This window comes from Equus caballus, chromosome 22, assembly GCF_041296265.1.
Source record: "Equus caballus isolate H_3958 breed thoroughbred chromosome 22, TB-T2T, whole genome shotgun sequence".
Lineage (NCBI taxonomy): Eukaryota > Metazoa > Chordata > Mammalia > Perissodactyla > Equidae > Equus > Equus caballus.
In genome coordinates, this window is record NC_091705.1 from 28,495,809 (window position 1) to 28,517,600 (window position 21,792).

A 21,792-nucleotide genomic window follows, 5' to 3' on the forward strand; every position below is an offset into this window, starting at 1 on the left:
CTGGAGATGAGTGGTGGTGAAGGCTGCAGAACAGTGTGAATGTACTTAATGACACAACTGTACACTTAAAAATGGTTAAAATGGTAAATTTTATGTTATGTATATTTTACCACACGCAAAAAAGAAGGCTAACACTGCTCTCTGTTATTCAATCTTTCCTGCATCAATTAACTTAGATCTTTTTCAGATGCTATAAAAACACATACCTTTCTATAAAACAGTGCTAAGGACCCAGTTCTCTTTGGTTTGTTTACTCCGGTTGGATGTACCTCTTGTGCTTTAGACGGATGAGTCTGTTTTGGAGAAGTACCAATTAATGACTGAGCAGTAAGTGATACAGAACTCTCGACTTTGGACTCCTGAGTTGTATTCATGGAAATTGGTATCAGTGTGATCTCTCCAGCATCATTTGCAATACCTGAATATACAAGCAAGAGTTTTCAGTTCTAGAAATAAGCTGCATGTGTTCCAGAAAATCTGTCAACTGTTGGTATCTACCTATCTATCTAGGCAAGGAATATGCTAGAAAAGGAGATGCGGGCCACAAAAACAGTAATTCTAGGTTATAATATTCTTGTTTTTTATTTCTGCTCTGAAACAACAATATTTTTTTTGAGCTCTAAAGGAGATGTTTTTGACCAAGAAGCAAAATTCTTGCTCCATACACTCTTTTGTGAAGTTCAGATAAGAAAACAATATAAGTCCTAACAAAGAGGATAATAAATTTAGAAAACGTGAAAATTCAAAAAACAGTATAGATTCAAAACAAAAGGTGGAGCACAAAGGATTTTTAGGGCAATGAAACTATTTTGTATAATATTATAGTGGTAGCTATATGTCATCAGACATTTGTCAAAATTCAAGGAATATACAATACCAAGAGTGAATCATAATGTAAACCATGGAGTTGGAGTCATAATGATGTGTCAATGTAGGCACCAATTATAACAGATGTACCACTCTGGTGGGGGTGGCTGTGTGTGCGTGAGCAGAGGGTATATGGGAAATCTCTGTACCTTCCACTCAGTTTTGTTGTGAATCTAAAACTGCCCAAACAAATAAAATTAAAGAAGAAAAACAGTATAGGTTCAAGAAAAAACATTGAGTTAGAAAGACCACGTGATCCAACCCAGTAAGACATTTCTTAAATTTTTATCCAACTCAGAAAAAAAAAAAAATAAATGCATCGAAATGTTACCGTGCAATGGGATTGTAACTTTATGTCCTGTTGTTCCTGTTACTATGGCTGTGCTCATTGTTAGAAGACTCTGCCCAGGTGAAATTGATAAATTTTCAGCAGTAATGCTTGATGAAGAAGCAATTTTCAATTTTGTTCCTTCTGTTATGACCCTGTCTATAAACATTTCCTTTGGGGGGTCTTCCCCAAAAAGTCTTCTTTTAGCACTCCCTGCAGTAGGAGAACTGTAGCGTTCATGGACAGAAATTGGAGACAATGGTTGTATATCTAATAAAGAGAAAAATAAATTTAAAAGAGTTTGACGTGTATTCCAAAACAATAAATCAGATGCACTCGTTCATTCAACAAATAGATAGTGAGTTACTCTGCTAGGCACTAGCGAATAACATGGCCTCTGTCCTCATGGGATATCAAATCTGGTGGGAGAGAGAGGCACAAAGTAAATCATTACAATAAATTGTGAAAATTATGATAGCTCACCTTCCTGGTTTCCTGAACCTCTGCCTATATTAAAGGAGCAAAATATTAAGAGTAAAGTAGAAGCTGAGAGGTAGTATGAGGTGACCACTAAATTTAAGTAGTCCAATTAGCTTCCGTCTCCCAATCTTATCTAGTAATTAATACCTGAGAAGGAAAAATCAGTGATTTAGTTCACAGTTTTGCCTCCTCCCACACACCCACTTCAAGCAGTTTAAGGCAGTAGCTGTGCCTTTCTGATTTAGTAGATACAGAATCATCTTTTTTATTTTGGAGGAAGATTAGTCCTGAGCTAACATCTGCCAATCCTCCTCTTTTTGCTGAGGAAGACTGGCCCTGAGCTCACATCTGTGCCCATCTTCCTCCACTTTATATGTGGGACGCCTACCACAGCGTGGCTTGCCAAGTGGTGCCATGTCCACACCTGGGATCCGAACCTGTGAACCCCAGGCTGCTGAAGCAGAATGTGCACACTCAACTGCTGCGCCACGAGGCCGGCCTCCAGAATCACCTTTTATAAGCCTACCAGAAGAGGAAGATGAGTAAAGGTGATATGACTCTGCTTAACTTGCCTTAATCTGAGGGTTGGCAGTAGTATGTTGATCAAAAAGAAAAAAGGGCATGGATTATGTCTCTCTCTCAGTGCTATCTGCAGGAGCTGCTCTCCTTTCCCTCTTCACTAAGTACAAAGGTTCTCCTAGTCCCTTACAACCTTACATATTTTTCCACAATTCTTCCCCACTTCCCCCAACCCCATTGTTTCTTTACTGGTATATAATATTCTTTTTTTTTTTTTTTTAAGATTTTATTTTTTCCTTTTTCTCCCCAAAGCCCCCCGGTACATAGTTGTATATTCTTCGTTGTGGGTCCTTCTAGTTGTGGCATGTGGGACGCTGCCTCAGCGTGGTTTGATGAGCGGTGCCATGTCCGCGCCCAGGATTTGAACCAACGAAACACTGGGCCACCAGCAGAGGAGTGCGCGGACTAAACCACTCGGCCACGGGGCCAGCCTCCGTATATAATATTCTTTTAAAGTGAAAGCATTTCACTGTTTATTTTTACATTCACTAGATAATTAGACAGCCATGTACTCTATTTTCAAAATATGCTTAAGAGGTATAAAAATTACCTCTAACAATGATTTGACAGCTGTCTGTATTACCGAGGTAAGTGGGGAAATAGCCATGGTTTAATAAAAATCTCTCCACAATTCTGGTGGTTATGAATGAAGATCTGACTTCTCATCTTCAGTAAACAAGTGGAAAGTTCTACTGTAGCTCCTATTACCCCTTAACAGGAGTATACCTGGATGCCTTATATCTAAGAAACCCATGGCAGTCCTTGAATCTGACTAGAGATGCTCAAAGCTGACCTTTCAGGGGAGCACTCATGTTACAGCCACGAAGTTAGCTACAAACTCCTTGAAATTATCTTTTCCTAGCACAGTACTCGAAAAGCTACAGTGGACACACAACATAAATTTAATAAATACACAAATTAATAAACTGTCTTTTTCTCCCCAGAGTCAAGGTTCAATATTATTGTTTCCTAAGGATTTTCCATTATTTGATTCTCTTGCCTGAACCCCTAAAAGGTAATAACTTTTTCTTTTAATTATAAAATAACATTCAATCCCACACAGGGGCACTCCCTACAATTTTTAAAAGCCCTGAATATTCACAGCAGCATCATTCACAGTAGCCAAGAAGTAGAAATAATCCAAATGTCCACCAACTAATGAATGAACAAACAATATGTGGCATATTGATACAATGAAAAACTATTCAGCCATAAAGAGGAATGAAGTGCTGATACATACTACAACAAAGATATACCTTGAAAACATGCTAAGTGAAAGAAGCCAATCACAAAGGCCACATATTATGTGATTCCATTTATATGAAACGTCTAGAATAGACAAATCTATAGAAAGAGAAAGTAGATTAGTGTTCTAGGGGCTTGGGGGAAGGGAAAATGGAGAGCAATTGCTATTGGATATGAGGTTTCTTTTTGGGGTGATGAAAACATACTGGAATTAGATAATGGTGAAAGTTGTAGAATCTTGTGAATACACTAAAAACCACTGAATTGTATACTTTAAAAAAAAAAGAAAAAACAGTCTTTTAAAGATTGGCCCCTGAGCTAACAACTGTTGCCAATCTTTTTTTTTTCCTGCTTTTTCTCCCCAAATCCTCCCAGTACCTAGTTGTATATTTTTAGCTGTGGGTCCTTCTAGTTGTGGCATGTGGGATGCCACCTCAACGTGGCCTGATGAGTGGTGTAATGTCTGTGCCCAGGATCCAAACCAACGAAACCCTGGGCCGCAGAAGTGGAATGCGCAAACTTAACCACTCGGCCACGGGGCCAGCCCCAAAAGAGTAAATTTTACGGTATGTAAACTATATCTTGATTTTAAAAAAGCTCACTGAAAAAAATTCAAACAATACCAAAAAACTATAATGAAGAAAGTAACACTCACTCAAAATCTCACCACCTGGAGAGAATCACATTTGGGGACCATTCTTCATGATCTTAGTTCTCAGATCTCTAGCTAGGCTGCGAATACACACACACACAGGTATATATACTATATATATAAATTACAGACACAGATACAAACACACACACAGAGGCAGTCTATGATTTGCGCAGTTCCAATTTCTATGAATTTTAGTTACCACAGTTCAGTTAAATTAACAACAGCCTTAACAAAATGGTTCAAATTTCAAATTTCAGTTGCCATGGCATAGTAACTGTGAGTAATTGCATACACTTCAAACTTTAGTCTACAAGTCATTATGTGAATAATAGATGTGCATCATGATTAGTGACCAATCATGTCACTTCTTTCAAAGTCTGTCGATGACTGGTCAGGGCACATCTCTTATTCAATCCATACAGACAGTAAAGTGTATAGTTACGTTGTCTCCGTGTCTCCCAGTGATAATTTCATAAGACATTTTACAAAAACAGACAAATGAAGGAGGGAATTGTCAAAAAAAAGATGAAAGTGCCACAAAGAAATAAAAAGTAATAATGCTGAAAGTAAAATTAAAATAGAGTATCAATGAAGTTACAGAAGAAATAGCTAACCCTAGGAATGTTGACTGCTGCTGTTCAAGAAATTAGATATGCAGCCAGAAGAACTTTGTAAAAATGAAACTTATCAATATGAGGAAAAAGTTAGAGACAAAAAAGATGAATATGTGCAACAGGAAGTGATGATGGCAAAAAAACTTCACATTAAAGCAACTCTCAGAGATATTTCACAACACTGAAAGCACAAAGTATAAAATGTTGAAAGCTGATCCAAACTTAGAAAGGAACATGACAATTCACCAAGGCACAGAAAAGATATTCAGTATTGTAAGTTACAAGAGAAGAAGGCAGCAAGCTCTGTTTAAACTTCTTTCAAAAAAAAAAACACTTTTATTCTCAATGTTTCCAATGTTTTAAATTATAGTGTACTAAGTAAATATTTTTACTATTTCTTCATTTCTTTAAACACTAGTAACTGATAGTAAGACAAGTTTAAAGTTTTGACAAGATTCTTACAGGTCATAAAACAATCTTAATTATTCCCATTGCTTACCAAGATTGTTTTGCATGCACAGCTTGCACATGTTTATGATCTTGCACTATATGTAAAGCAAAGACTGTACATACACATAAACACACACACAATTATAGTCCAAAAATGGACCTAGAGCTACCTTACTTCAGTAACCTTAATACTTGTTCATCTGAGGTTTGTTCAGGGATATTCTGTGATCAGAAGATTTTCTTAATTGTTTCTTAAAAAATTCAAGAGCTATGTAATCCAGAAGATGCACATAATAGTTTGATACATCACAAGAGAAAAAAAGAAAAAAAGGTACTAATATCTTCCTATTAGTAAGGCTCAAATGAATTATTTTAAGAGAGTATAGATAAGTCATTTATTAGATGAACTTACAAAGCCCAAAGAGTTCTCTGTTCTGCTTTAAATATTTGTCTTTCTATAGAGACATACATAGACAGAGAAAGAATATAACTTCTGTCACATTTGGAAAAGTAGGTATTTGGCCTATTTAAATAGTTTTCCATTAAGCATTTAGGAAAGGTTATGTGTGTTTATTAAAAGGCCAAAATACTATTTCCACAATAATTGAAACTGCAATTAAAAAAATAGATTGTATTCAAAATCAGGATGGAAATCTTATTACTGTAGTATAAAAAAGTATACAATGAGCCAAATGAGAGTGTTGGCATAAGGATTAAGCCTCTTTTCAAATCTTGACGAAGAACTTAGATGTCTCAATAATATATTAGTAAGACTTGAAATTCTCTCTGAAAAAAAAAATCTTTGTTATTTTTTCACTGTTTTACTAATGCTGAACATACCCCTTCGAAGATTCCCACTGTCAGTCCGAACTTCTTTGACTCTTGGATGCATCAAAGGAGACACTGGCATCATGGGAAGATGTCCCTGTATACTTCCCCCATTTCCTGTTTCAAAGTTATTTGGGAATATAACCTGTAGAAAACAAAAACCCTTTGCTTTATATAGAGATCATTCCACAGACGAAAACTTACAACAAAAAATGAGAAAAAAGTTTTAACTTCTTTTATTGCTTTATTTCCTTTTCCTTCTTCTTCACAAAATATAAAAATTTGCAATAGTTAAATGTTGTTAAATATACGTAAAGAATGCATCTCACTTAATCTCATAATTTATCTATTTAAATTTGTTGACCACTAAAAGTAAACCTATGAGGTAGGCGCTATTGATCTCCACTTCAGTATGAGAAAATGGAGGCTCAAAATGTGAAATCTGCCCCAGGACACACTATTACACCAAGTAATAGAGTAAGGGCTTCAAACCAAATCCTTTTCCTTCAAGCTTATAGTTTTTATTCATCGTCTCAATGGATTCTACAATGGAAATATTGATGAATAATGAACATTGCCCAATTCATCACAATCTGCCACAAAAAACCAAAGCATAGAAGAGATTTCAAGAAACCATCTTCTTTTCAGTTCTTCCCAGTCTCAGATAGTTCTTCTAGTAGTTTGGGATTAGGGAAAAATTTAAGCAGATTAATGAAGCATAAGGAGACACAGAAAAGCAAAGAAGGATGAAAAGACAGGAGTTACAAAAGAATAACACAGAGGTAGACAGAAAAAACTCACATGATATTAAACTGGCAAACGTGTGATTTGTGTGTATTAAGCAAAAGCTTTTCATTTTTCCTTCTTTATTCTAAAACTACTAATAAACAGTGTTTAATTCTTTATATGGGATTAATGGTTTCTTAGATATGACACCAAAAGCACAAGCAACAAAAGAAAAAGATAAACTGGACATCATCAAAATTAAAAACTTTTGTGTTCCAAAGGACATTATCAAGAAAGTAAAAAGGCAACCCACAGAATGGGAGAAACGTTTTGCAAATCATATATTGAATAAGGGAGTTGTATCCACAATATAAAAAAGAACTCCTATAATTTAATAATAAAAAGACAAACAACCCAGTGAAAAACATCTTAATAGATGTTTCTCCAAAGATGTACAAATGGCCAATAAACACATGAAAAAATTTTGAACACCCTCAGCCATCAGAGAATAAATAAAATCACAATGAGATACCACCTCACACCTACTAGGATGGCTAGAATCAAAAAGACAGATAATAAATGCTGGAGAGGATGTGGAGAAATTTGAATCTTCACATACTGATGATGGTAAGAATGTTAAATGGTGCAGCCCCTTTGGAAAATAGTCTGACTGTTCCCCAAAAGCTTAAACAGATCTACTATATGACCCAGTAATAACACTCGTAGACATATACCCAAGAAAAATGAAAACATATATCCACATAAAAACTTGTGCATGAATGGTCATATCAGAATTATTCCTAAGAGCCAAAAATGTGGAAACAACCCCAAATGTCCATCAATTAATAAATGGATAAACCAAGTAATATATACATGCAATGGAATATTATTAAGTCATGAAAAAGAATGAAGTGCTAATACACACCACAACATGGATGAACCTTGAAAACATTATGCTAAGTGAATGAAACCAGTCACAAAGAACCACATATTGTATGATTCCATTTATATGAAATGTCCAGAACAGGAAAATCAATACAGAAAGAAAGCAGATTACTGGTTGCTTAGGGCTAGGGAGAAGTTGGAGGGTAGGGAAATGTGAGCCAAAGGGTACTGCTTCTTGTTGAGATGAATACATTCCAAAACATTGATGGTGGTGATGGCTGCGTGTTATCTAAGAATATACTAAAAATCATTGAACTGTACACTTTAAATGGGTGAACTGTATGGTAGGTGAATTATATCTCAGTAAAGCTGTTATTTTATAAAACGATGGGATATCAGCCTTGCCCTGACTCACCTCTTCACAGGTAGGAACTTTGTTTGCAGAGGCCTGAAGAGCCTCCCACAGTGCAGAATTGTGACTCCATGCTAAACTCTCCAAAATCTGTTCTTCGACGCCGTTCAAATGTTTCACCATGTCCCTGGAGAGTCCCTCCTCTGAGCGGATCACCACCTCAATAACCTGGAGACGAGAAAATTAAGAAGGTAACATGGTCTCAAGCAGTCAGTTCTAGACCAAGTTTGCATGTGTGACTAGTTCTGGTCTTATTAATAACATAGAACCAAGGATTCCTTTGAACCATAATTCCATACCTTAATAATATATTTTAATTTATAAAGGAGTTTTTAAGATCTTCAAAATACTTTCACATGCATTTTTGTTTTTCATGTTTTACTTTAAAGAGGAAAACTGAGGCAGCCAGAGGTGGAAATTGGGCAATAGCCCAATCGTGGTAAAAGTCAGGTTTTAGGTTCCCAGTCCAGTGGTATTTTGAATTTACTGCCCATTTTCAGACTATTCTTCCCAATAGCTCAAAAGAATAGAATCCATAACATATTTAAAAGAAATTTTGCTTATATACACTCTAATTCCATTTTAATAAAAGTAAATATCTAGAACAAAGTCTAAGTATATACACAAAAATATTAATACTGATTTTTATATTAGGATTATAATGTACGATTTTAATATTTACATTTATGTGTATTTTCTGTTTTTCTTCAAGGAGTGTATATTATTTACATACCCATATATTTATATGTGGTTAAAAAACAAAAGTATTTTAACTTCTTTTTTTTTTTTTTTAAATAGAGGATCTAAGTTTTTTGGGTTTTTTTTAAGACTTTATTTTTTTTCCTTTTTCTACCCAAAGACCCCAGTACATAGTTGTATATTCTTTGTTGCGGGTCCTTCTAGTTGTGGCATGTGGGACGTTGCCTCAGCGTGGTTTGAAGAGCAGTGCCATGTCCGCGCCCAGGATTTGAACCAACGAAACACTGGGCCGCCTGCAGCGGAGCGCGAGAACTTAACCACGTGGCCACGGGGGCCAGCCCCTATTTTAACTTCTTGAGTGAAAAAAGGATATTACAATTAAAAATAAATTGTTATTAGGCGAGTGCAAAAACTAAACTTTTTCCTTGAATAAAATTATACATATTTACATAAACAGATATTTCCTAATGGAAAATCTGAACACGCAAATGAACATTAAAGTGAATATACAGAAGCAATTTTCCCTTAGAAACTAAAAAAAATTTTAATCCCACTTAGTCAACAATTCAGATAAGCTTTCCAATGATGTGTATTTTCTACAACTTCAGGCATACTTTAGGTATAAAAATTTAACTCTTCAAACTAACTTTTCTACTGTCAATAGTTTGAAAGTAGCAAAGATGGCAAAATATTAACTAAATCATGCCAATTAGTGTAACAGTAGCATTAGTCAAATTCGGACACTAGGTAACACGAAATGTTATTGTAGCTATGACCTCTATGTTTTATACGAAAAAGGTTAATAAAAATAGTTCTAGCAGAAAGAAAAGGTAAGTTAAGAAAGATTCATCCACACTGAATTAGCTCAAACTGGGGAAGGAGCATGATCTGTTATTACAGCTTCATTAGTTAGACTGTCGCCATAATCAATTTTAGACCCTTTCTTTCTCCTGGGAAAAAGAGTTTTTAATCTTCATCATGTATGTTCACCATCAAATCCTCTAACAGGATTATGATTTTCATTCATAGATATGGAAAATTCAAAGAGAAGTACTTAGTTCCTGGTTACACTTGCAAGTCAGTGAGACTGGCTCAATTTACCGATACTCTCATCCTCTCCCCTTTGTCCTTGATTCCACCCAAAAGAAATACAGTAGTCCCCCCTTATCCATGGTTTCACTTTCTGTGGTTTCAGTTACCCATGGTCAACTGCAGTCCAAAAATATTACACTGAAAATTCCAGAAATAAACAATTCATAAATTTTAAACTGCACGCTGTTCTGGGTAGTTGATGATGAACTGATGAACTCTCGTGTAGTCTTGCTCCGTCCCACCTGGGATGGAGTCATCCCTTTGCCTGGTGTATCCATGCTGTTACATGCTATTCATCTGTTAATCACATAGTAGCTGTCTTGGTTATTCACGTCAACTGTCATGGTATCGCAGTGCTTGTGTTCAAATAACCTTATTTTACTTATCAATGGCCCTGAAGCACAAAAGTCATGATAGTGGCAATTCGAATATGCCAAAAAGCCATGGAGTGTTTTCTGTAAGTGAAAGGTGAAAATTCTTGACTTAATAAGGAAAGAAAATTGTATGCTGAAGTTGCTAAGATCTATGGTAACTTTTATTACAGTAAATAGCTATTAACTGTTCTATTTTATTATTAGTTGTTGTTAATCTCTTACTGTGCATAATTTATAAACTAAACTTTATCATAAGTATGTCAGTATACAAAAAAACATAGTATATATAGAATTCGGTACTATCCGTGGTTTCAGGGAACTGGGAGTCTTGGAATGTATCCCAATGAAGAAGGGTTAAGGGCACTTTATATGCTTTCAGGATACTTCTGGAAATATTTTCCAGATATCACTGCAGCTTGCTTCTTCAGCACTATGATAAATAGAATGTTTATGTGAGGTACACCATAATAGAACTCTATTTTCATCTCACCTTATAAAAATAAAATGGTTGCAAATTGAGAACTTCAACAATCCAGGGAAAAGTACGAGGTGAGCTATAGGCAAAGAGCACAATTTCCAAACAACAGGCCATCAAAGAACGATGAAATATATCCTGCTCTAAAAGGACCTTGGAGAAGAGAAAGATCATGATTTAACATTTCTCAGCAATTTCAGCCTTTGCCGTTCTATAAAGACTACAAAAACAAGATAGAATAACTTGTGGACATTACATTATACCAGATTATCAGATAAAAATTCAAGTTTCCAAACTGGTAGTATTCTTATATAATCTTTTTCAGAGTAGATATTAAATTTAAATGAGGCATATACAACAATATGCTTTGAAATTTGAGCAAACAATAAAACAGTCAAAATTCCCATCAAGAGAAAAGCATTATAGTATGGGTTCCTTCTCTTTTTGAGGAAGGTTAGCCCTGAGCTAACATCTGTGCTCATCTTCCTCTATTTTATACGTGGGACCCTGCCACAGCACAGCTTGATAAGCAGTGCATAGGTCTGAACCTGGGATCTGAACCAGTGAACCCCAGGCTGCCAAAGAGGAGTGCGTAAACTTAACTACTATATCACTAGACCGGCCCTGGTTCCTTTTTTTTTAATGATAGTTTTACAACAACTGCTTGGTCAACATAAGTGTTTATTAATCAAAATACTAAAATCAAAGGTATTATAATGTCACAGCTGAGAATTAAAAAGTTCAGAGAAAGAAATATTTCACCGAGAAGATTCTCAATGGTGAAACAGGACTTTAAGAGCATAAGTTTTCAGTTTTAAATACGGTGTTTGTTGCCATCCTTCTTTCAAATATCACTCCAAATCAACAAAGAGAATAAGAAACAAATTATCTCAGATAAAACTAGGAGTCATCTATAATTGCAAACCATAATATGTGAAAACTGAAAGTGGATGGAAGAATGACAAATTACTCAGCAGAAGGTAAGATGGCTAAACTGTGCCAGAAGAGAGACTTAAAACAAATGAATTTGCTCTATGGAATCTGGAAAAAACACAGAAACTGAGGGCACATGCAGAAGGGAAAGTAGGTGTTAGGCAGGGGCTGACACAGATGAATGATTTGAAAGTTTGTGATAATTAGAACTCCTCAGGTCCCCATCCAAACCCCACTCTAAGGAGTCAGACAATAGTCTGACTATCTAGCCAATCCCAGCAAGGGTATTACTGAAGAATTATTCCCTCTACGACTAAAGTAGAGAAACTCAGAGCTTGAGAACACCAGAAATAGAAAAGACTACGATTTTAGGTGAAAGTAGCAGACTGAATCATGACAGCAAGTTTCCTTTCCTTGTTCTGCTCCACAACACCAAGAGCCAGGCAAGAGATTAGCAGATACTTCTCCGAGAAACCAAAATATTCCAAAACAGCCTTAAAGACACCAATAGTTGAGGGTCCTTAATACTACATGATCACCTGAAGCTGTTGGACTTTTATTCCCACTCTTGCACATAGAGCTTTGAACCACTGTTTTGTCAACATAAGGTCGACTTAATGCCTCATTTTTAGTGCCTCATTCAAATATAAGTGGACATCCAACAATAATCCAATATTTGAGGAAAGCCTCCAATTGAAAGACAAAGATCAAAACAAACAGAAAAGAAATTCAAGAGGAAACAGAGACAATGCAAGCAACAGAAGAAAATCTCAGAGAAATCTAAATTAATAACCTCAAAGAACAAGACAGAGGTCTTAGAAATGAAAATATAGCTAAAATAAAAAATTCATCAGGGGGGCCAGCCCGGTGATGCAGCATTAGTTTAAGTCTGCATGTTCTGCTTCGGCGGCCTGGGGTTCACCGGTTCAGATCCTGAGTGTGGACCTATGCACTGCCTGTCAAGCCACGCTGTGGCAGGTATCCCACATATAAAATACAGGAAGATGAGCACGAATGTTAGCTCAGGGCCAATCTTCCTCAGCAAAAAAGAGGATTGGCAGATGTTAGCTCAGGGCTAATCTCACAAAGAAAAAAAAAAGAATTCATTAGGATTTGATGATGAAAACTTAAGCAAATATCCTTAGAAATACAACAAAGAAATGGAAAACAAGAGAAGAAAATGAGAGGATCAATCTAGAAGGTACTTTATCTGAATTATAATAAAAGCTACAGAAAGATAAATCAGTGGGCAATAGATTATCTAAGAAATAATGCAATAAAATGACTTAGAATGACAGGACATAAATCTCTGGACTAAAAGAGCAACTCTGTAGGAGTGCCCAAACACGAAGAAAAGACCTATAATAAGGCACTTTATTATAAATTTCAGAACATCAGTGATAAAAGAAAGATACTAAGATTTCTGAAAATAAAAACAGGTCACATATCAATACTGGGAATTAGGATGCCACTGGACCTTCTAACTAGCAACACAGGAATCTAGAAGATAATGGAGCAATGCAATGTCTTCAAAATCATAAAGGAAATTAATTATCAACCTGGAAATCTATACAGAGAGAACTATCAATTAAGTGTAAGCCTAAATAAAGACATTTAGTTTAGTTTTAAAAAGGAGACTTAAGGTGAGGTAGGTTTCCACACTTTACTTGAACTGGTAAAACGTTTATACCAGTGGACTGTGAAGTTAAGTATGTTAATGTAATACCTAGAGCAACCACTAAAAAAAAACATACAAAGAGATATAGTCTAAAAAACGTTCAAGTAACCCATAAGAAGGTAGGAAAAAGAAAATAGAGAAACAAAAAACAGAGCAAACAAAACAAAAAACAAAATGGAAGACTTATGTCCTAAAATATCAATAATTAAATGTAAGTTGTCTAAATTTACCAATTAAAAGAAAGAGACTGACAGAGTAGATAAAAAAAACATGACTCAACTATATACTGCCTACAAGAAACTCACTTCAAAGATAATGACACAAGTAGCTTAAAAGTTTTTAAAAGCACGGAAAAAGATGTACTGTGCAAACATTAAGCAAAAGAAAGCAGGAGTGGCTATATATATATACATCAGACAGACTTCAGAACAAAGATGAGAGGGACATTTTATAATGATAAAAGGATCAATGCACCAAGAAGACACAGCAATCCTCAATGTGTATGTATCAAACAGCAGAGTTTCAAAATATGTGAATAAAAAGAATCTGATGAAACTGAAAGGAGACATAGATAAAGCCACAATTATATCTGGGGACTTCAATACCCTTCTTTCAATAATTGATAAAATTAGACAGAAAATCAGCAAGGATGTAACAGAACTCAACACCACCATCAATCAACAAGACAGAACTGACATTTACAGACACTTCACCCAACAGCAGAATACACATTGTTTTCAAGTGCACGGAACACGTACCAAGATATATCATATTCTGGATCATAAAATAAACCCCAATAAATTTAAAAGAATTGAACTCATAAAGAGTGTCTTATAAAAGCACAGAAATGGAAAACATCAGTGGTTGAAGAGAGTGAGTGTGACTATAAAGGGGTAGCATGAGGGAGACCTTTGTGGTGACAGAACAGTTGTATATCTTGATTTTGGTGGTGGTTACATAATCTACACACTTGGCATAGAGGGAGACATATACATTGTTTCAACATCAATTTCCCAATTTTGATTGTACTATGTAAAATGTAACCACTGGGGGAAATTGGGTAAAGGATACATGGGACGCCTCTGTACTACTTTTGCAGCTTTCTGTGAATCTATGATTATTTCAAAATAAAAAGTTGAAAATTTACTTTCTCAGGAAGCTATGAGAGCATATGCTCTATCAAATTTTAGGGTAAATCACAAAAGAGAAAGACAAGGAATCCAGCAAAAAGGGAACCAACACAGAAGAGAGATGAAAACTTCCAGGGTGACACAGAGAGAAATTTTATGCAGTTATGCAACACCCATAGACATCAACCTGTTCCTGTTGAAATTGAACATCAGAAGACTCCAAGAGTAACAAGAGGGATAAGGAGGAGAAAAACGAAAGATCATATGACAGACGTGACTTTTTAGAAAAACTCCTTTACATAGCTATTGGAGAGAGTGGTCAGACTTGATCAAATGTTCAACGAAAACAAAGGAATTTTTTTTTTTAAAGATTGGCACCTGAGCTAACATCTGTTGACAAGCTTAATTTTTCTTCTTCTCCCCAAAGCCCCCCTGTACATAGCTGTATATTCTGGTTGTAGGTCCTTCTGCTTGTGCTATGTGAGATATCGCCTCAGCACGGCTTGATGAGCAGTGCCATGTCTGTGCCCAGGATCCGAACTGGCAAAACCCTGGGCTGCAGAAGTAGAGCGCGCAAACTTAACCACTTGGCCACAGGGCTGGCCCCACAAAGCAATTTTTTTAGATAGTCACCAACATTTTATATGCCCCAAATCCCTGAGAAGTATGACAAATATCTTAATTATCAGTTGGCTTAATAGTTGGGGGTTTTCATTATTAGCTAGCTGGTAATGAAGGACAAAAAAAGATGATACTGATGGTGTACCAAAGATGAATTTTACATATTTCACATTTCTGCCTAGAGGTGGCTAGCTCCGGACGTGCCAAAGACAACTAAGGTAAACTAATATGTCATCTTGGCTAAGCATGTCATTAACTGCTGACTCCACAATGCACTATAGAACTTCTCAACACACTACTTCCAAGTTTAGAATTTTTGGACCTTGCCAGCAGCTGTGAGAGTGGATTTACTTACTGACATGTCCATTCCATGAAGTCGTCGAGTTTCCTGAACCATTATAGTCTCTAATATTTTATAATACAAAATTTCTGCAAGCTTTAGTCTGTTTACAGCAAAGTCTGCAGGAGAAATAAAGGGAAAATGTGCTAATGAAAAGTAGCCGTTAAGGACTAAAGAACAAAACTTATATAAACACAAATATGGTACATTAAGGCTAGCAAGGAAGGAAAAAAACCTTGAATTTCTACTTTTTGGGGGACAATCTATCTACTTTCAATGCTGTGTCAACTTTAGTTTTGTCTTCTTACCTATGTGAGATCCTGGCTGTTCATCTGTTGATTGTGTATAGTGTTGGCAGAAAGTCTCTCCTATTCCTTTCACTATTTTCATAATGTTTTCCATAGGATTACGCATACAAGATCTATAAAATACAAGAGGAACTCAATTATGAGGAAAAAACCCCAGACTACCAACATTTCTTCTTACAAGAATTAGTTTGGTTTTTAGGGACCAAAGTTCTGTTCTCAGCTGTAAACCTTCGTATGTAAACATTGCATATTTCAAACAAGTCTACAGCCTTTAAGTAAAATCATTCAGCATACTGTTTTGGAATTTCAACATTAGAGGAGTCAATGTCTTCTATATTACGCTTCTATTTATATGACATTCTAGAAAAGGTAAAACTATAGGGACAGAAAACATATCAGTGGTTGCCAGAGGTTGGGGATGGGATAGGGTTTGACTACAAAGGAGCATAAATTTGGGGGCATAATGGAACTGTTCTATGTCTTGATTGTGGTTGTTGGTGGTTACACAACCATATGCATTTGTCAAGTCTCATAGGACTGTAAGTAAAAAGGATGATTCTTATTGTATATTAATTATACTTCAATAAACCTGATTCAAGAAAAACAGATTTTACACATTCCATAGTTTTCTGGCACAGTCATTCCCATTCAGCCTTAAATCTTAATCTTTCCTTTTTGGCAGCAACCTTTTTCCTGGGAATCTCCTTCATGGTCTCGTTTAAATCAGCATTAATTTTGAAATTGTTGGCCTTGCATAAATTCTGCATAGTATCTAATGTCAAAATAGAACCAACTAGTAATCACCGCATGCTTTTAGTACGGATTTTGCGGCAACATAAATGACATATGAAGAAAACTGTTCTCAGGTTACTATGCTGAAATTCCATAATGTCAGAGTTCTGAATAGTATTTCTTCTGGTATTGAAGCAATTATGTTAAGGAAAAAGTTGACTTTTTGTTTGGCTTCTAAAATAAATGTCCAAATTGCCTATTTCTAAAAAGTTTACTAAATGCCTAGTGCAGTTAAACATACTCTTGTTTAATAGGGTGCTGCTAAATTTTGTTATTGTCATTACTAAATAATCTTTGTAACAAAACGTTTGTCAGTACTTTTCTCTCCTATTTTCAGGAAATAAATGTAGCCATTGTATGTATATACTACATTTTCTCTATTCACTCATCCATTCACGGACACTGAGGTTGCTTCCACATCTTGGCTATTGTGAGTAACGCTGCAGTGAACTTGGCCGTACAAATATCTCTTTGAGATCCTGTTTTCAATTCTTTTGGATATATACCCAGAAGGAGGATTTCTAGGTCATAAAAATTCTATTTTTAAGAGGAGGAATTTCCATATTGTTTTCCATACAAGCTACACAATTTTACAAACCACCAACAGTGGGCTAGGGTTCCAATTTCTCCACATATTCACCAACACTTGTTATTTTCTGTTTTTTTCAGAGTGGCCATTCTAATGGGCATGAGGTGATATCTCATTGTGGTTTTAATTTGCATTTGCCTGATGATTAGTAATGTTGAGAATTTTTTCATATGCTTGTTGGCCATTTGTATATCTTCTTTGGAGAAATGTCTATTCAAGTCCTTTGCCCATTTTTTAAACAGATGAATCTTCTTGTTACTGAGTTGTAGGAGTGGTTTACCCTCACTGTACCATGTTACATATTCTTCACAAACTCACTCTCAATGACTGCACAACCATCCATCTAGTAGACGAGTCATGGCTTTCCTCCCTAATCCTCTATGGTTAGAGACTTAGATTCTTTATGTACTTTGGATATTAACTCCTTATCTGTTATATGGTTTGCAGTTATTTTCTTCTATTCCAGTAGGCTGCCTTTTCACCCTGTTGATTATTTTCTTTACTGTGCAAAAGTATTTAAGTTTGAGATAGTCCCACTTGTTTATTTTTGCCTTTGTTACTTCTACTTTCAGTGTCATATCCAAGAAATCATTGCCCATTCAAATGTCGTGAAGTTTTTCCCTTATGTTTTCTTCTAGTTGTATAGTTTTAGGTGTCATGTTTAGGCCTTTAATCCATTTTGTGTTAACTTTTTTTTTTTTTGGAGGAAGATTAGCCCTGAGCTAACTGTTGCCAATCCTCCTCTTTTTGCTGAGGAAGACTGGCCCTGAACTCACATCCGTGCTCATCTTCCTCTACTTTATATGTGGGACGCCTGCCACAGTATGGCCTGTCAAGCAGTGCCATGTCCACACCCAGGATCCGAAATGGCAAACCCTGAGCCACTGAAGTGGAATGTGTGTACTTAACTGCTGCGCCACTGGGCCGGTTCCATGTGTTAACTTTTTATATGGTGTAAGATAAGAGTCCATCTTCATTCTTTTTGCATGTGGATATCCAGTTTTCCCAATATCATTTGTTGAAGAGACCATCCTTTCCCCATAGTGTAGTCTCGGCACCCTTGTCAAAGATCATTTGACCATGTACGTGAAGGTGTATTTTGGGGCTTCTCTAGTCTGCTCCTTCGTTCTACATGTCTGTCTTTATGTGGATCCCATACTGTTTTGATTACTGTGGCTTTGTAATGTTTTGAAATCAGGATGTGTGAGGCCTCCAGCTTTGTTCTTCTTTCTGAAGATTGTTTTGGCTATTAAAGGTTCTTTGAAATTCCACACGAATTTTGGGATTTTTTTTTTTCTATTTCTGTAAAAAATGCCATTGGGATTTTGATAGGGATTGCACTGAATCTGTAGATTGCTTTGGGTAGTATGGACATTTTAACAATATTAAACTTTCCAACCCATGAATATGGAATATCTTCCCACTTGTTTGTTTCTAGGCTCTTTGTTTTTTGCAGTTTACATTTCCTCCCTCCTTTCTCTTGTTGCTATAAAACGTTTGCATAGTTGTCTTGCCACTTCTTTTCAACTTTCCATGCTTAAATGGGTAGTTCAGTCCAGACCTATTTATCCAAATGCTATGAGGGTAGATCTTCATGAAAGTCTTCCTACCTTACTTGCAATCTGCTTACCATACCCTGAGCTGTGTCTGAGGCTTGGGATTGTTCTGTCACCTTTTCTACAGATTGAAGGTTTGGGGAGTAGGGGGAGGGTTCAGCTGGTGCTATGTTCAGCTTTTATTGGAGGACAAGGGCTTTGCTTTCTTTTCTGAGATGTAGTTAAATGACCTCATTCCAGGATTCACTATACCTAGGTAAGGGCTATCTTCTAGTTCTAGGAAGATATCTCGCCAAATCAATAAGAAATCTTGGGAAATGTCAGGCCCGTGGAGATTTTCCATAGTTGTGCTGTGACTACTGACTTTCACTTGGGGAGGTTTCTCTGACTTTTTATCCACCTGCCTATTCAGCCCATTTGTTCTCTCCACATCTGGGGTATTAATGAACATTCTCAAGATCCTATCAATATACCCTCTTTCCCCAGTAATACTTCTTGGGGTTGAGGATACCAGAATCATTCATTTCCTTTCCTGACCACAACTTTGGAAATTTGTAGCATGAAATCCTATCTCTCTCCTCATTTGGTTACTCCTGATAGTTTGCTGGTTTTTACTATTCTCCTATTTCATTAGGTATTAGGAAAGAAGGTTCTCTAATCTAGGTTCAGCCTACCATCTTTACTAGGAAACATGCCTCTTTTTCTTAAATGATTGCATAAAATTCCATTTATGGTCGCACCATCAATATGTAATCAGTTTCCCATTTGATGCACATTAGATTGAACCCACTTAAAATTAATGTAAAAAGAAAAAAAATAATGCATAACTTAAGGGTAGTTAAAAAAGTGGAATGTCAGAGTTAAATATACTTTAAGATAGATTTAACCTTGAAAGTCTATTATAATACTACGAAATAATATTTATATATATGTATTTTTAACAGGTACTTCTATCTGATTTTATGTCAACATACTTTGTGACTGAAATGGTATAGTAAAACTTGCCAAATGTATATCTACAATCTCAAGAACTCTGAATATGCCAAAAGTAGAACACAGAATCTAATTTAAAAGAGACACTTAGAAAAATAATAGTAATGTACTTACTCAAAAATATTTATAAGTTGTTCACTTGGTGCATTTTTCAGTCCAGCCACAATACCCTGTAACCGGCTCACACTTTGGGTAGCTGAGGCAACAGGAGTAATGACTGCTTCTTTTTCTCGTAAATATCGTCGTCCTGTCAGTGGGGTAGAAGGTGCAAATGATGTTTTCTGTCAGAAAAGAAAAACCTGTGAGATTAAAAAGTTACCTTCCCCTGTCATTATGTGTTTAATTCAGTACATATGCCATCTTATTTTGTCATATTTAGTAGGTTACTTTTTCCCCTCTTCTGGTTACCCATCAAATTTTTACCAATATTATGCTAATAACACCCTTACATTTGAGTAACACTTTTTCAAAGTATTTTCTGCCTATAACCTCATTTTATCTTCACCACACTCATTTGAAACACAACATACACATTTTCATTTTACATATGAGGAAATAAGCACAGAGAAGGTAAAAAGCTTGTTTAAGCTAACATAGTTAATGGCAGAGCTTGGACTAAAACTTAGGTTTTCTACCTTCTAAGCCAGTGAATTTTCCATTAGACCTCATCCTCCAACACATTTCACACATAAATAACAGAATTAAGCCTTGGCTACTAACAATCAAGTCCAGTATTATATGGCTGAAGCTTGGGAAGAGCATATAGTCTGTCATGGGTAGGAAAGCAAACTAAATTTCAAAGCAACAGGACAGTGGCCAAAGTGATGCAAAGAAAGAACGGTAAGAAAGCATAGATCCTTCTTTATGTCAAAAGACATACTCTACTGAAAAACCCAGGCGTTCTGGGAAAACATATGCAAAATATGAAAAATAGCAACAAATGAGTTAAAAATACTAAGTGCCATAGTTTTAAAAATTACCTTTTAAAGGCTTTCATGAAAAATATCAGTTAATAGAAGAAACTCAAGATTTAACTTGAAAGATGCTTCTGCTGTTAGTAGAATCACACACAGAGAGAAAAAGATCATTCAAGACTGAGGCCAGGCTAGGTTATATTACTTTTTCAAAGTGTTGTTGAAGATTACACTCCACATTAGCCTGTGCTGTCAGTTTCCCTAATGGGGCATCACCAGTGAACTTTCGAGGAGTTCCAATTTCCTCTTCTGCATCTGCTCCCAAAAAGATCCTCTCATCAAAATCACCAACAGTTAAAACATACTCTTCATACTCCTTGTTCACTGCTTTGCTGAAAAGAGAATTATTTTAAGCTGCTAGAATAAAACTAAGTTACACAATGGATTTATCTTGACTTGAAGATAGATTTGGACTCCACAGCCTGGAAAAGCTGATGACTTTCTAGTTTTTATTAACTCTGACCATCTAACATATCAGAGGTTCCTATCTGATTATGGATAGTCTTCACATTCATATACACAGCAATAAATTACTTGGAAAAGTAAAGGAAAAGAGAATACATACTTAATCTGAAAACTAGTTGAACCTAATAAAGATCTGATCACTGAAGAAACAATAGTGGCTTTGAAGTACAAGCACATTCCGAATTTGCCAACATTTGATTAATAAAAGAATGCAAAATCAAATACATAAGTCATTGGGTCCATTCATGAGTTTATCAGGACAGCAGCTGTTTTAAGTGCCAATGGTTTCTTAGAATAAATATACTTAAAGACAACAAGGCTTAATGACAACACCCACTCAATGCCACCAACTCAGAAGGAACTCGAATTTCAAGCTCCTTTGACATGTTTCACTTTACAAATTGCAACAAATCATTATTGACAGCCTATAAAATGCCAGATACCACTTAGTGCTAGATTACTTACCTATTATCAGTAAAACTGGAAAGGTCCAGGAGGCAGTCTCCTTTCAAAATCTGGGAAGAAAAAGTCATTTTGTGACATCATATAATTAAGCATATTAACGTACACACAAAGACATAACACTTACCTAAATTTTCACATTGGTAGTTATAAATAACACATACATAAAACAGAATTACTAAATATTTCTTTCAGACCAGTAAATCCTATTTAGCATGCAAATAAAATATTAAAAAATACTT

At 35.8% G+C, this 21,792-nt stretch overlaps 1 protein-coding gene across 10 annotated transcripts in view; it reads right to left on the minus strand.

The window, feature by feature from the left end:
* The window catches only part of RBL1 (RB transcriptional corepressor like 1), a 62,967-nt gene that overhangs the window by 24,059 nt on the left and 17,116 nt on the right, over positions 1 to 21,792 (minus strand). For 7 of the 10 annotated variants that reach the window (XR_011430996.1, XR_011430995.1, XM_014735141.3 and 4 more), the window contains 10 exons: positions 21,554 to 21,603; positions 20,769 to 20,955; positions 19,764 to 19,930; positions 15,720 to 15,832; positions 15,427 to 15,530; positions 10,725 to 10,862; positions 8,073 to 8,237; positions 6,059 to 6,191; positions 1,199 to 1,465; positions 207 to 418 (listed from right to left, as the gene is read on the minus strand). Coding sequence is in view for 8 of the 10 variants with exons in the window: in XM_014735141.3 (XP_014590627.1) it covers positions 207 to 418; positions 1,199 to 1,465; positions 6,059 to 6,191; positions 8,073 to 8,237; positions 10,725 to 10,862; positions 15,427 to 15,530; positions 15,720 to 15,832; positions 19,764 to 19,930; positions 20,769 to 20,955; positions 21,554 to 21,603 (1,536 nt within the window). In the remaining 2 variants the exon portion in view is untranslated. Of the gene's footprint in view, positions 1 to 206; positions 419 to 1,198; positions 1,466 to 6,058; positions 6,192 to 8,072; positions 8,238 to 10,724; positions 10,863 to 15,426; positions 15,531 to 15,719; positions 15,833 to 19,763; positions 19,931 to 20,629; positions 20,956 to 21,553; positions 21,604 to 21,792 lie in introns of all 10 variants that reach the window. The other 3 variants (XM_023626521.2, XM_070247709.1, XM_070247708.1) reach the window with 3 other exon arrangements.